Here is a 13857-nt window from a genome sequence, read left to right as displayed (position 1 = left end):
CAGTGGTTTTATTATTTTATTTTTCTAAAACATCAACAGAAAACTCCAAAAAAAGTGAGACTTACAGTTCAACATGTCAACCCAGGAAGTCGTGACGCCGTCATAGATCAAAGACTAGTTCACGATCACAGCCATTGATCTGTCGCTTCATTGTTTACAAACGTAACACTGATGTAGCGGTGAGACTGCGGTAAAGAGATGAAAATCGAGCCGTGACTAAATGGCACGAGACCAATGGTGACAGCACAAAACACTGGGTCTTTTATTTTGAAAATAACCAGATTTTAAGATCACGGAGGTAATCTGGAGTAAAATCACATTTTTATGTGACCTGCGTGAACTCAGGTGACGTGTAAGGAGAGTCCATCTTCAGGACGCTGTAGCTTAATCATGGGAAAGATCTGAGCAGAGGGGGAGTTGGGGTCGCCTGATGATTCTGTTGATCCGATGTTTTTAGATGAATAAAGAAAGTGATTGACAGCTGTGTAAACACCTGTACGGTATCAATTTTTTGTTTAGTTTTAAAATTGGGATCTTAAACACAGTATTCCTTTTCCTGACCGTTTAGACAGAAGAACCACCAATAAAAGAGCTAATCAATACCTGCAGAAATGAAGCAAAAAAAAAAAAAAAAGGAGGCGTGGCTACAAACAGCGAGTCCTTCAGGGTTCAATGCCACAGAGCGGCAGCAGAAAGTCGCTCCGATGTGTGCTTCAAACGTTGCTATAGAAACAAAGATTTTTAAAAAAGTCCATCCACACTTCTTCCTCAGTTTCAGATGTTCTCACGGCGTTGTCGTCTTCACCTTCTTCTCCGCTTTGCTTTGCTCCTTCTCCAGGTATTTCTGAAAAACAAAACAAACTATAGTTTGTTTGGTGGAGCCGTGTGTCAGATGTGTGGAGCTGATTCAGGCTCAAAGGTCATGTGTGGGTGGAGCTATGAGTGGGGCGGGTTCTCACCTGGAGCTTGTCGTAGTGCGCCTGGCTGCTGCAGTGCGTCTTCTTCGCTGTGTCTTCGTTGGAGTAAAACAGGAAACAGATGCGGCAGTAAAAACCTGCTTTCACATGTTCGACACCTGCAGGAAAACAACAATCGTATTGATGATGACGCCTTTTTTTTTTTTTTTTTTTAAACATAAACCAGCCAACTGCCTGGTGATCAGAAAGTGTCCTCACCAATGGGCGTGTTGGGGTCGTACGGTGGAAGCGGCATAGACGCCACGCTGGGTTTGTTCTCAGCAGGAGGAGGAGCCTCGGTCTCCCCGCTCTGATTGGTCGATGTCTCCATCTGCTCCACCAGCTCCTCCTGTTTCTCCTGAGAGGAGAGAATTTGTTTAATCCAACTGTATTTTAAGTAATCAATAATCACGCCGTTATCGGTCATTAAAGATCTTCAGAAACGACTCACGTCCTCGCTGCTCCTCTCAGCAGAAACTTCAGGAACTTTCTCCGCGGCCGACTTTTCTTCCACCGCTGTCTCTTCGCTCACATCAGGGGTCTCCATTTCCTCCTCCTGCTGCTGCTTCTCCTCCTTCTGATTCTCCACATCCTCCTTTTTCTCCTCCTCCACCTCTGGTTGGGCCTCCTCTTTAGGTTTCTTGGCCGGTGGTTCCTCGGCATCTTTCGAGAACTTTTGTGGCGAGTCGTCACTCGCTCTCTTCACGGTGTTCGGCGTTCGATGGCTGAGTGAACACAGTGAGATGAGACAGAGCGTTTAATGTGACACAAACACAAACTCCCAGCATGCACCTCAGTATGCTCTTCACCACAGCCTCAAAAACAGGACTGCAGATAAAACTGAACAGAACCTTTGGACTAACAAGGTGTGACCCTTGGTCAAAGCTTTAAAATGTGATGTTTCATCAACACTACAGAATAGTCGTCTGACCCGACAGTCAGCTGGTCCCAAGGCTTTCATAGAACCTCAACAAAGCTTATAAAACATCAGAAAGAGTTGTTTGACTTTTCACCATCGAATGTTTTTCTCAAAATTAGCAAACCAAAGAGTGAAAATCCCTGGCCGACATTAGAGGGCAGGCTCTCGGGACACTTCAACATAAAAACAGTATTTAAAGTTTAAACAAGTCGAAGTTTTCATGACTGAATTGTTTTTTAAGTTTTGTGATAATTTTTTTTGTTTCCTGCACAGTGATGACATCATGCACTCAGATGTCAGCCTGGAGATCATTCTGGAAATACAGGATTTTCCAGCAGTTAATGGCAGAAACATGTTCCAGCGACAGTTCCTGCTGCTTGTGGTAAAAGAGTGTTTCTAGATTGGTTGTAGTTTTTATTTGGTCGCCAGTCGAACAGCCGTTAGTGGTGACTCATGCACCCAGGGGCCACAGAAGACGACGATGACGCTCACCCGTGTTTCAGTTGCTTGTACTTCCTGCTCACGTAGATGGTCAGGCGCTTCCCGTTTAACTTTGGCGACTTCGCTTTATAATCGGCAGCCATCTTCTCGGCATCCTCGGCATTGTACATCTCGAGGAAACACTGAGGAAAAATGTTGGACAGTTTTAAAGCAGCAGTAATTAAACGGATTCAGTTCAGGCGTGCGGTTGCCCTGGTTCTGTACCTCTCTCCGGATCCTGTTCAGGAAGTACTTTTTGACCTTGCCAAATGGCTCGGCGAACTTCAGGATTTCCTCGTCTGTGTATTTGCTGTTGGGGAGCTGACCGATGTACACCACCTTGCTGGAACCGGACTGAACAGCAAGCAGAAAAGAAAACGTGATCAAATCAAAGAAAGGAGTGGGGGAAATTCAAAAGGTCTCAAAATTAATTCATTATAATCCTAAAGGCTGCCGTAAAACAGACGTTACTGATGCAAACTGAGCTTTATAGAACCTTAAATACACTCTGAATCAGTTAATCTAGCGCATAATCTGGATTAAGAGTATTTATATAAATCTCTTAATCCAGAGTGACCGTAGATTTATTGAGGAAGCATTGAAGCTATTTTTTTGATATGTGGAGAATTTAACTTCAGACACTTCCTAAGCAAAACTGACTATTCATCCACTGCCCTGTTGTCCATCGTTACCAACATGAAGCATACTGGGAGTAATCCTTGAAGCCCTTTTCTAAACTGGGGTAGTTGCTGTCATGTTTCAAATGTTATGAGGGAAAGAGTGTGAAATATACAGACTCTCGTGCAGAAGGTCAAACATCTCGCTTCGATGTTCACAATGTTTCAGACCTCGTCTGTATTTACAGGGATCAGAAATGACCTTAAAACTCAAGATGAGGAGTTCAGTTCCCTTAAATACTTTCTCACTCCATACTAAAAGTCTAACATGTTACAGTCAGATCATCAGCCTGCTTTTGTAGTTTAAAACTGGTTAAAAGAGACTCTGAGCAAATGAGTCTTCCGCTGCTTCTTTAAACAATCAACAAAATCAAGACAGTGCAAAGATGGAGGTAAGGCATTCCACAATCTGGGGTTAAAAGGAGATTGTGGGACCATTAACAGCCTTTGTCTTCTGTGGGGATATGAGATTTTGGCCATATCGCACAGCCCTACGAGAAGCTCAGAAATATACGCTGGAGATTAAAACTGGGGGCTGCCTTTATCTTCACCAGTTTTTTGGATTTTAGATGGCCGATGTTTCACGTGGTGCATTTCATTTGTTCGTGGCTCAGTTCTGTGACAGAGCAGACTCAGACACATGAATAGAGGTTTCAAACATGTCTGACAAAGTCAAACAAAGTCGCGTGGTGTAATGAAATAAAACCAGCCGAATGCTCACCTGGATGGTGGGGTAGCTCATGGAGTGACTGATCCTCACCGGCCGCCCGCACACCGACGCCGTGATGTTCCCGTTGTAGAAGTTGGCCATCGCCCGTGCTTCTTCTTCTGTGGCAAACTGAAGGAACGCCTTACAAGGGAGAGGAGACAAACAAAGAGGTGTTTAAACGGCACAGAACAAATGTCTGTAACGCGTACGCCTTAACCTTAAAAGATGCTTCACAAGTGACTGAAAGGAGCTCTCAGTTTTACTGATTTTCAAAATTAATCTCTAATTTTAAATATTTTAAATACTGTGAGTGAGTTCTGGAGTACCTCGGGTCTCAGGTCCAGCACCAGGTGTTTGACCACCTTCCCGAAAGGCTGGGCGAGTTTCAGCAGCTCGTTGAGGTACTGGTACCCTCGCCTGAAGCCGACGATGTTCACCACCCTCATACCCTGATGGGAGGAGCAAGAATTGAGGAATTCCAGTGAAACAGAGTGAATGAAAACAGGTTTCTGAACAAAAGTTATGTTGGAAATCTCAAAATGTCTGAAGCTAGCGCAATTACATACAAAAGCAAGGATATTATGGATCAAAAACCATTATTAATGCAAAATTTTCCTCTGTGTGGAGGTTTGAGCAAACACCATTATAAACATATTGATTATTATAAACTCAGAGTATTTATCAAAGTAAACGCGTCTGACGAAGCACTAAATAGAGTTAGAGTGACAGTGTGACCTCAGAGGATCAGATTTAGAGGGAGTGTCATGCAGCTGAGATGCAGTGATCCACAGAAACATGAAGTCAAATATTAAAGGTATCAGAGCGACGGCGCTCGGGTACGTACCCCTCGCCTCGTGTTGTCTGCAGAGAAGAGGAGACACAAACAGAGAGGAAGATGTGCGTTAATTTCAAACACCTTTTTGTTGATTGAAGACATCGTCCTCACATCCATGAAGGAAAATGACTTTTTAAGGAAAAGCTGGTGCTGCAGCACATTACAGGTACAAGTGTTAACTTTGATCTCTAAATATTGATCTGATCAGGTACCGATATTGTCCGACTCTCCATGGGCTTCGTCGTTGTCTTCCTCCAGCTCGTCCAGCGTCACAAAGTCCTCCATGTTCTCTGGGAAGTCCTGCTGGAAGAGACATCATTAACACACCTGTGCCACTCCTGGATTACAGACTGAAGGACAGAGCAGGTGCATCACCTCTTCTTCGGGTAGATCTCCCTCCGCTGCCTCTGGAGCCTCTGAGCTCTCTGCCGCCTCCATGTTCGCCTCCTCTTTGCTCTCGTGCTCCTCGGCCGAAGTTTCTGTTTCTGCCGCTTCCGTTTGTGGCTCTGACTCCGCCTCCTGCTTGACCTCACTCGTGTCTCCAGGTGTGTCATCAGTGACATCATCAGTAACCTGTGTGCAGTTCGGTTTAATTCCAGGAATCACTTTTGGCTTTAATATATTTTTCTTCATCTTTTTTGTTTTCTCACCTTCTCCTCCTCTTTCTTCTCCTCCTCCTCCTCCTGTCGAGCATCCTCAGACTCCTCTACCGTCAAATTCACAGACTCTGCTCCCTCTGACTCCTCCCCCTCTCCATCAGTTGCTGCCTGCTCCTCCCCCTCCCCATCCTCCCCTCCTTCCATCACACCTGAGACTTCCTTCTCCTCCTCCTCTTCCTCCTCCTCCTCTGGCTCTGCCTTCACTTTCTTCTCCTCTTTCTCTTCCTCCTCCTTCTTCTCCTCCTCCTTCTCCTCCCTCTTCTTGTCTTCTTTGGACCTGGAGGTGGATGATTTGGATAAGGTGGTTTTGGAGGAGGTCCTGGTTCCAGTGCCGGAGGAGGTGGAGTTGGCTTTGCCACTCTTCCTGTTCGAAGCGTCTCCTCCGCCCTTCCTTGCGTTCACACTGCGTGAAGCACAGAAGCATTAATGCATTACTGACTTAACTTTTCTTACTCAAGTTAGCTTTATTACTTATTTACTTTCTATAATTACTTTTTTTTGGTCAAATTTACTTTATTTTCTTTACTTGCTTTTTGTTAACTTAATCCAAGTTACAAAATTCTGTTAGTGTTTCCTACTGCACAGAAGAGGAAAGAGTCCTGCACCAGGTCACAGACAATGTCACGGCCATCACGCGTCTGAGGTACTCACTTGAGGGTTTTGTACTTGGTGCAGACATTGAGGCGGATCCGTCTTCCTCGGATGGTGAGGGGGTTCACAGTGTAATACTTCACCAGCATCTCTGCATCCTCTGCAGTTCCCAGCTGGATAAATGCCTGCACACATGGAAAGTCAGACTCATTTTAGCTCATGGAGGGCGTACAGGCCAATTTTGTGACCAATAAAAAAACAAAAAAAAACAAAAAAAACAAAAAACACACTTTCCACACTATCCACAATCACGAAAAGCAGCATTAAAAAAACATTAATGAATAACTGAATGTTAGTTAGAACTACCAGACCACATGGCTGACATGCCAGGTTTAAGCAACACTGGTGTCTGAAAAATTTTGGGGTGGTGGTCGAGGGATGAGAAGTTTGGATCCAGACAGATCCCTGCTCGACTTTTAAGGCTTCAAACTTTCCTTTTTGCTAAAGCTTAAAGTCAGCGATGGCACCAGTACCTGGTCTGTTAAGAAGAGGTGTTTCTCCACAACACCAAAGCGCTCAGCAATGGTCAGCAGCTCCTTCTTCTTCTCATCCTCGCGGGGCAGGTTGGAGAAAAAAACTACCTTGCTGGCTTGACCTTTGACCTCCCTCACAGGTCTGTCCATCAGTCGATCCATCGGTCGGTCCATCGATCGCTCGTCTTTCTGAGGGTCAAAAACGGAAACCTGTGAGGGTCTGAGTGTGTCAGAAAGCAGTGAGTTTTATTTAACCGGCGAGGGCAACATTACCTCGATGAACATGAGGGTCTGGGACAGGTAGAAGGAGATGGATTTGCCGTACAGAGATGCCGGGTGCTGTTTGTAGTAGTTCACCACATCCAGAGCTTCTTCATGAGTGCTCATCTCCAGAAAAGCCTGATGGACACAGATATTAGACTTCAGGTCTTACTGTGAAACAGGAAACAGGTCAGATCCTGTGGTTTGTGATCTTTAGGACGACGATACTGAAGCTTGGCTCGTTTCTGTAAAGTGTGAGGGCTTGGACTGAGCGATGGTCAAAGTTTTTCCTCTATACAGACTTTCTGGGGAAGTTTTTCCTTAAGTTCAAGTCACCCTTCTCTTTTTTGGTTTATTTGGTGCGCTTGTTTAAAAATCCTTCTGAAAAATCAACCCTTATTTGACCCGTTTAACTTTATGAGTTATGTGACATATTCAGCTTAATTTAAATAAAATTTGTAGTTAACATTTTGTTCTTTTTTAAACTTTGATTATATTTGATCCAGACATCATTTTTTGCCATTTATGTAGATTTTAACTTGCTGCAGTCAGTACGTTATTAACTTATACTGAATTTTAGTTTGATTTTTATTAAGCTCACTTTGTTTTATTGAAGCATATATTATTATTATTATTATTATTATTATTATTATTATTATTATTATTATTATATTACAGCATTTTATTTAAGATGCGCTAACGTGATATTTCTTTTTCTCTCCTTTTTAAAAAACATTTTGAAAATTGTTCTTCTGAGTCAGAGCAAAACACAAATACTTCAAACAACACATCAAAAAAATTATTTGTATTTTCTTAAAAAGAAGAAGAAAAAAGAAAAAGTCCAGACATCTGACACATCTTCGACTGACTGACCTTCCTATGACTCATTAGTCTTCCCTTTCTGATTTATATTAAATTACATGAGTCGTCACATTTAAAATCAATCGCTACCTCCGACCCAATCCCGACAGAATCAGCTAACCTCGCAAAGCCCAGCAAAATCTTACCTTCACACAATGAATATTTCCAGTTACAGCCCTCAGAGTTCATAGGGGTGCTCAGAATTTTGCACTTTTAATTTGTGTTATTATTTTTACTTTAATTTCATGAGTACAGCTGGTTTCCACATCAAATTCATGTGAGTGTCCCAATCTAAAGCCAAAATCTGTTTGTTTTTTTGTTCCCTATGATTTTTAAAAATTATTAAAAGGTATTTTTTCCCTTCCTCAGATTTGAAATGAATGAAGTGGAAACAGCGAGGTGAGCTGTCCTACCTTGTTCTTGAGGATGAGGTGCTCCCTCAGGCAGCCGAAGCGCTCAGCGAAGGCGAACAGGGTCTTGTTGCTGAGAGGCTTCCTGTCGTATTTCACCACCACCACCCTGCTCCTCAGCTGAGGACACGACATTTAACACTGCTGCACCGTCACTGAAGCACCACAAAGCTTTTCAAAGATATTCTGGATGACGTGAACTTTTAAACAATGTGTTTGGCACAGAGGGAGGAAATATGTTTACTGAAACCCTCTGAAATCCACAGGGTCAGAGACACAGCAGGTGACACAAGCGTTCAGACTGACCTTATTCAGACCCAGCTGTCCAGGACCTCCACCTCCACCTGACACAGAAAAACACAATGTTTAGGCCACCAATTTAGGATCTTTTAAGTGACCAAAATGACCATGCAGGGTTTTTATTTTATACAGAAATAAACTTTTTAAAGGCTCTGATTACATTAAATTAGGGTTGTGCGATATGACCAAAATATCGCAAAAACATTTCCCATCCTGATAACACTTTATATCACAAAATAGCGCATTTTCTGTAAATGCTGTGAATCTCGGGCAACTCGATTTGCGTGAAGTATACCTGGAGCACACGACGCCTGAATCTATACATTTTTAGATAGAAGCTGTAATGCCTGCCATTTTCATTGTGAGTATTTATTACATGGCGTGCTGCTGGGAAAAGCCTGTTCTAATGTTTGAGTCTAAAGATTATTTTGAGCACCTGACTTCTCTTTTTTATCTGTGATGGTTTTTGTGCCCGAACATTTTCAGAGCAATTATTTAATAAGTAATGTGAGTCAGCAAGTAAATAAAGTAAGATAAGTAAGTACAGTAACAAAAGTATAGTAAGTACACTAACCAAATTAATAAGGTAAGTATAACAAGTAAAGTAAGAAAGCTGAGTAAAGTAAGCCAAGTAGAGCAACTATAGTTTATTTATTTTACTCACTAAAGTGATCACAGTAAGTAAAGTACACTAAATACAGTGAGTACAATAAACAGTAAATGAAGTGAGAAGAGTAAAGAAAATATGGTAAAGTAAGTACAGCTAATAAAGTGAGTAAAGTCTGACAAGGAAGAAAACAAATTACAGGAAGAAAAGCAAAAGTAAAACATGTTTAGTTTTGCTACTTATCTTACTTAAATAGAGTAAGTATGTACAGTCAGTAAATAAACAGAAATAGTAAAAGTAAAGTTAAATAATGAAGTCATTAAGTAAGACAAGTAAACTAAATAAACAAAGGAGTACACTGAGTACATTGAAAAAAGTAAGCAAAGAAAGTAAAGTTAACAAAGTACAGAGAGTTAAATAAGTCAGTAAGTAAAGGACGGTAAGAGTAAAACTACATTAAAGAAAATACTGGCAGCAGCCTCTGCCACCTCTCAGCCTCCTAGTAGATGCACCTATGGTATGAATTTCAAAATCCTGCATCACCTTGTTCTCAAATTGTTCAAACCTAAGTCAAGTCCATGAGAAAAATAAGAAAGCTCTGGCTGATTCATTCAGATAAGTAAAGTAGGTAACAAAACTAGGTGTAGTAAGAAAAGAATGTGCGTAAGTAAAGAAGGTAAAGTAAGATATGTAAAACAAGTACCGCTAGTAAATGAGGGAAAATAAGAACTAGGTAAGTAAGTAAAGTAAGTACAGTATGTACAGTAAGATAAGTAAAGTAAATAAGACAGACAACTAAGTATTGAAACAAAATTAAAGATAATTTACTTAATTCCTTTAATTACATAAGTATAGTAATTAAATGAGTATATTATAATAAGCTAAAGTAACTAAATTAAATTGAGTAAAAAGACTAAGCTAAGGATGCAAGTGAAGTCAGTACATTAAATGAACAAATAAATGTTCATTATATTAAAAAAAAATGATGGATTTAAAATATCACGATCGGCCCTTTAGAATTTTAAAAAATACATAAGGACAAGTTAAGACGATTTATGTCCTGGAGTGGACTAAAACCTCCAGCAATAATGATAACAGTAATAATTAGAAGAAGAAAAGGCATCTGCATGTATCTTACCCCAGCTCGAGGACATCCCTCCCATTGGTCCTGAAGACATGGGGGCGGGACCCAGCAGCCCTGCAGACAGGTTGGGGGTCTCTGACAGACCTCCACTGGAAATAAATGAACTAGGGTGTGAGTCAGTTATCAAACATCTGGATTATTAGAACAAAATATAATATGATGTAATACAATATAAAAATTACTCAATTAGCACAAACAAGCTATAGAAGCTGCAAAGAGTCTGTGAACCCCAGAATTTGATTTTTTATGATATGATGTCTGATTCTCAACTGCAGTCTATCACAGATTTTACTTTAATTTGAAGTATTAAAGTATTTTTACTTCCAGTGTGTGAACAGACTGAAGTGTAATGTCCCCCTCAGTTGCCTGTAGCAGCATGTGGGCCGACTCTGCTAGTCCATGTCATGATTTCACTTCTGAGTGCTTCAATGACAGCACAAGCTAACTTAGAAATGCTAGTGCTATCATTGCTATCACTTAGCTTAGAAATGGAGTCCACAATTCAGTCATGATTACAGAGAGCAGCAGATGAATTATTTTCTACACTATAATTACTGTTTTGCTAACAGTATCAGTGTCTCTTACCCTCTGCCTGAGCCCATACCGGGATCCCACTCAGGATACCTAAAAGAAAAAACAAACAAACAAAAAAACATTCACACAATATTAAACATCTATTAAAGAGGGAAAGACCTCCGAGTTCAATCCAGCATAAACCAAGTAGGTGACACATCTTGACTGACTGCAGATGGTTTCAATGTTTTGGCTCACTGTTGTGTATTAAGAGCGACTCACATGTCAAGAAGCTGCCGTCTGTTTTCAGCATGGCGGAGTCCATTAATGTGTTGATTCCACTCCTACAAACACATCTAGAGAATGAGTGACGCTCAAACACTTTCATTTCCTAACATGGAACCTCTATATTAAAGGTCCAGTTCAAACAGTTATTAACCTTAAGTGGTTCATTCAGAAAAGCACCCAGGGAATTGTTTTTGTTTTGTTTTTTAAACTAAGTAAAAAATATATATATATTATCACCTGTTACTTAAAGGGTATGATAAAATGGTTCCTGTACCGTTTTAAAAATTAAAGGAGTGCTTTTTAAGATCTTTTAGAAATGACTTAAAAAAAGAAATGAAAAACAGCATTTGATGCCTTTTTTCCAAGAAAAGAAAAGGGTAATGTGGATCTTTTTGGATTCTAAACTGGCTAGACAAAACAGTAACAGTCACTGATTTTAAGAAGGTTATAAAATACCATGTGTATATTTCTCAAATCTTTAGCAAAGGCTTGGGAAATAGAACATTTTAAGACCATTTTAATTCCTTTTTTAAAAGTTCATACTTAATGCCCCAGAAGAAACCCTGACACCACAAACTAAAGAAAAACAAACACAAGACCCCAGCTGCCAAAAGTCTCACAGGTTTAAAAGCTGCCAATTCGATAAGTCCATGAATGTGTGAGGAGCTTTAAATGTTTCATGTTGGAGACACAAGGAGCAAATCAAGATCCTCCCAGGACTTTGTTAAAGCTAATGAAGTGAAAAGATCAAGTATATCAGACTGAATGTGTAACATGAACAGCTTTACCAGCTCATGTGAACAGATACTAATTATAAAAAGAGATTTTTGGTTTAATTGGATGACCGCTGGAAAGATCCAAATCTAACTGGTCAATGCTGGAGAGCTTCAGCTGAGAAAATGGAGACAGGGAACATGCTGTGAGGAGATACAACAAGGAAATTATATGAAGTAAACCGGACCTGAATCAGCGCCTGTCACTGACTGAAGGAAGACTGGAGCTCAAACAATTACAGTTAGTCCGAGAAGAAAAGAGGAAGCAGGTTGGACGTACTCACCATGGTGGAATGAACGTCAAAGTCACAAAGAGAGCACACGTGGGGGAACATGGGGGGCATGACTCCCAAGAAGTCTTGGACTTTTCCGTTTGACGGGGAGCCCATCCTCCTCTGCATAAAGACTGGCTCAGACGGGCCCATGCCGAGCCCACTGCGGTGGGAAAGCTCAGAGTATGGCCTCTCTCTGCTCCCACCTCCACCTCCACCGCTGTAATTTAAGCCATAGCCCCGGCCGGAGGAGACGTCCTGCAGGGAGCTGTACCCAAAGTCTGTGGAGGACTTGGCTGAACCTTGTCCCAGAGAAGAACCGCCCATCCTCCCCACGTGTCCCTCTTCCCAGCTTCCTCCTCGATACGCAGCATCAGAGGACATGGCCGCCCGCCGCTCTCCTGCTTCCCCCTTGCGACTCTTCAGCTGTCTGAGGATGTGTGGCAGCGTCTCCACACTGATCTCCTCCTCAGGGATTTCAGCCAGAGCGTCCAGGTCAGAGGGCGACAGCCCCAAACTGGCAAACAGCTTCATGGTGCTGCCAAGATTGCTGGTGCTGCCGCCACCGCCGCTGCCACGTCGGGACATCTGCCCGCTGCCGTCCTGGCCCTCCATGCCCATGCCCACACCCACACCCATTGGTCTGTTGGGACGCTGCTCGTTCATGTTGAAGTTCAAGGTTTCTGCAGCGGCCAGGAGCCCCCGACCCACAGCGAAGTGTTTCTGAGCGCCGTCAGCCTGCGTCTTCTGAGACATGATATCAAAAAGTCTGTCCCGCTCTCTGGATTCAGCACAGAGAGCCAAGATAAAGAAGGAAACAGGCGCTGGAAAGGTCTTCAAAGATGACAGGAACTTAATGTGGTCAAAGAGAGCAGGAGCTCCTTTTCTTCTGTGGTGGCAAGTCTTATTTCTGCTGAGACACAATGAGGTAGAAAAAGCTTCAAACAAAGCCTCTCCTAAGAAAACAGGAGCCAGTGGAGGCCCTGAGCAACAGACGGAGGAGCACGACTCTGATCTTTACTGCAAAGGGAACATAGGAGGCGGTTAAAGGAGGAGAGAGAGAAAGATTCACCTCAGCCCAGCAGGAGGAACATGACCTGATGCAAACAGAGTGATGGAGACCGCCTCACTGAGGAAGAGAAACTCTGAGTCCACGAAAACATCGACAAGAGGCGAGATTACAACGAGCCTCTGAGTGAATCACAGCCTGACACAGACCAGGAGTAACATCTGTGCAGGTACAGTGAGAGGAGAAGGAAAGGTGTACCAAACACGCCTACGGGGGAGGGGCTAACAGCTAAACTAAGCTAAATGCGCTAATATCATCCATAAACACTACTCTGTTTAGCCTGACATGTTTTAACTAAAAGCATAGATAATTAAAACTAGGCGTCCAAAAGTGAGTAAAAGCAGACCGACAATGACTCAGACAAGCTGTGTAGCTAAGGTAGCTAACATTGCTAACACACGTCGCCTGCTACATGCTAACACTAGAATAGGTAAAACCCTTCAATTATCTGATATTTAACGTGCAAACTGTACATGAAGCTGTTGATATATAACGTGTATAATGAGGATTAATCTGTAGACACAGACGCTCTTACCCTTTCTCCAAAACCTTTTAGATCAGTTATTTATGAGCCTGCGTGAGAGACAACCGCACACTACGAAGTATCGCGATATTTCGTCTCAACTCACAGCGGGTTTTACTGAGGTTTCTCCGCTCTTCGCGGTTCTTTTTCTTCTTTCTAGTGCAAATAGAGGGCTCGGCAAGTTCTTCTGTCTTTATTACTAGTTAATTAAACTACTCTTATCATCAGCAAGACCGAAGAGCTGGAAGGACAGTTAGGGCTTGTGAATAAAGTTTAAACAATGGACTCTCCCCCCGTGCTCCGTTTAATGGTACGTCTCAGTACGATCACGTGTCTGAATGTAACGATCAAACAAAAGGTGTCTGTTCAGTTTGTATGAAAGCTCAAAAATCTGCAGCCAGTTTTAAATACATCATTTAAATACATCATCTTGAATGTCATCTTTTTGTAATTTTAGGATAATAAAAAATAAGAGGA

At 42.1% G+C, this 13857-nt stretch overlaps 1 protein-coding gene across 4 annotated transcripts; it reads right to left on the bottom strand.

The window, feature by feature from the left end:
* Nucleotides 1-3: 3 nt before the first annotated feature.
* Nucleotides 4-13480, bottom strand: matr3l1.2 (matrin 3-like 1.2). 4 transcript variants are annotated; one of them, XM_026184423.1, is made up of 23 exons: nt 13393-13480; nt 12861-12917; nt 11801-12698; nt 10738-10799; nt 10528-10566; nt 9937-10031; nt 8198-8235; nt 7895-8011; nt 6633-6758; nt 6360-6548; nt 5887-6011; nt 5227-5638; nt 4952-5149; nt 4789-4879; nt 4586-4602; nt 4068-4190; nt 3754-3882; nt 2581-2709; nt 2368-2498; nt 1408-1681; nt 1176-1314; nt 960-1075; nt 4-844 (listed from the first exon to the last, which is right to left on the bottom strand). In XM_026184423.1, the coding sequence occupies exons 3-23, from the start codon at nt 12542-12544 to the stop codon at nt 785-787; spliced, it is 3354 nt and encodes a 1117-aa protein (XP_026040208.1). In that variant the 5' UTR covers nt 12545-12698; nt 12861-12917; nt 13393-13480; the 3' UTR covers nt 4-784. The 4 variants fall into 4 exon arrangements, with proteins under 4 accessions (XP_026040208.1, XP_026040217.1, XP_026040195.1 ...); XM_026184432.1 differs by lacking the exon at nt 12861-12917 and having other exon boundaries at nt 11801-12701; XM_026184410.1 differs by lacking the exon at nt 12861-12917.
* Between the last annotated feature and the right edge of the window lie 377 nt (nt 13481-13857).

This window comes from Astatotilapia calliptera, chromosome 2, assembly GCF_900246225.1.
Source record: "Astatotilapia calliptera chromosome 2, fAstCal1.2, whole genome shotgun sequence".
Classification (NCBI taxonomy): Eukaryota; Metazoa; Chordata; class Actinopteri; order Cichliformes; family Cichlidae; genus Astatotilapia; species Astatotilapia calliptera.
The sequence above is the reverse complement of the archived record's forward strand: the minus strand, read 5'-3'. Positions and strand labels throughout refer to the sequence as shown.

Coding starts and splice junctions, on each gene's coding strand:
- matr3l1.2 (XM_026184423.1), bottom strand. CDS start 12,544: ATGTCTCAGAAGACGCAGGCTGACGGCGCTCAGAAACACTTCGCTGTG. Junction 6,549..6,632: donor AGACCCTCATGTTCATCGAG/GTAATGTTGCCC, acceptor TTTGACCCTCAG/AAAGACGAGCGATCGATGGA. Junction 845..959: donor CGCACTACGACAAGCTCCAG/GTGAGAACCCGC, acceptor TTTGTTTTTCAG/AAATACCTGGAGAAGGAGCA.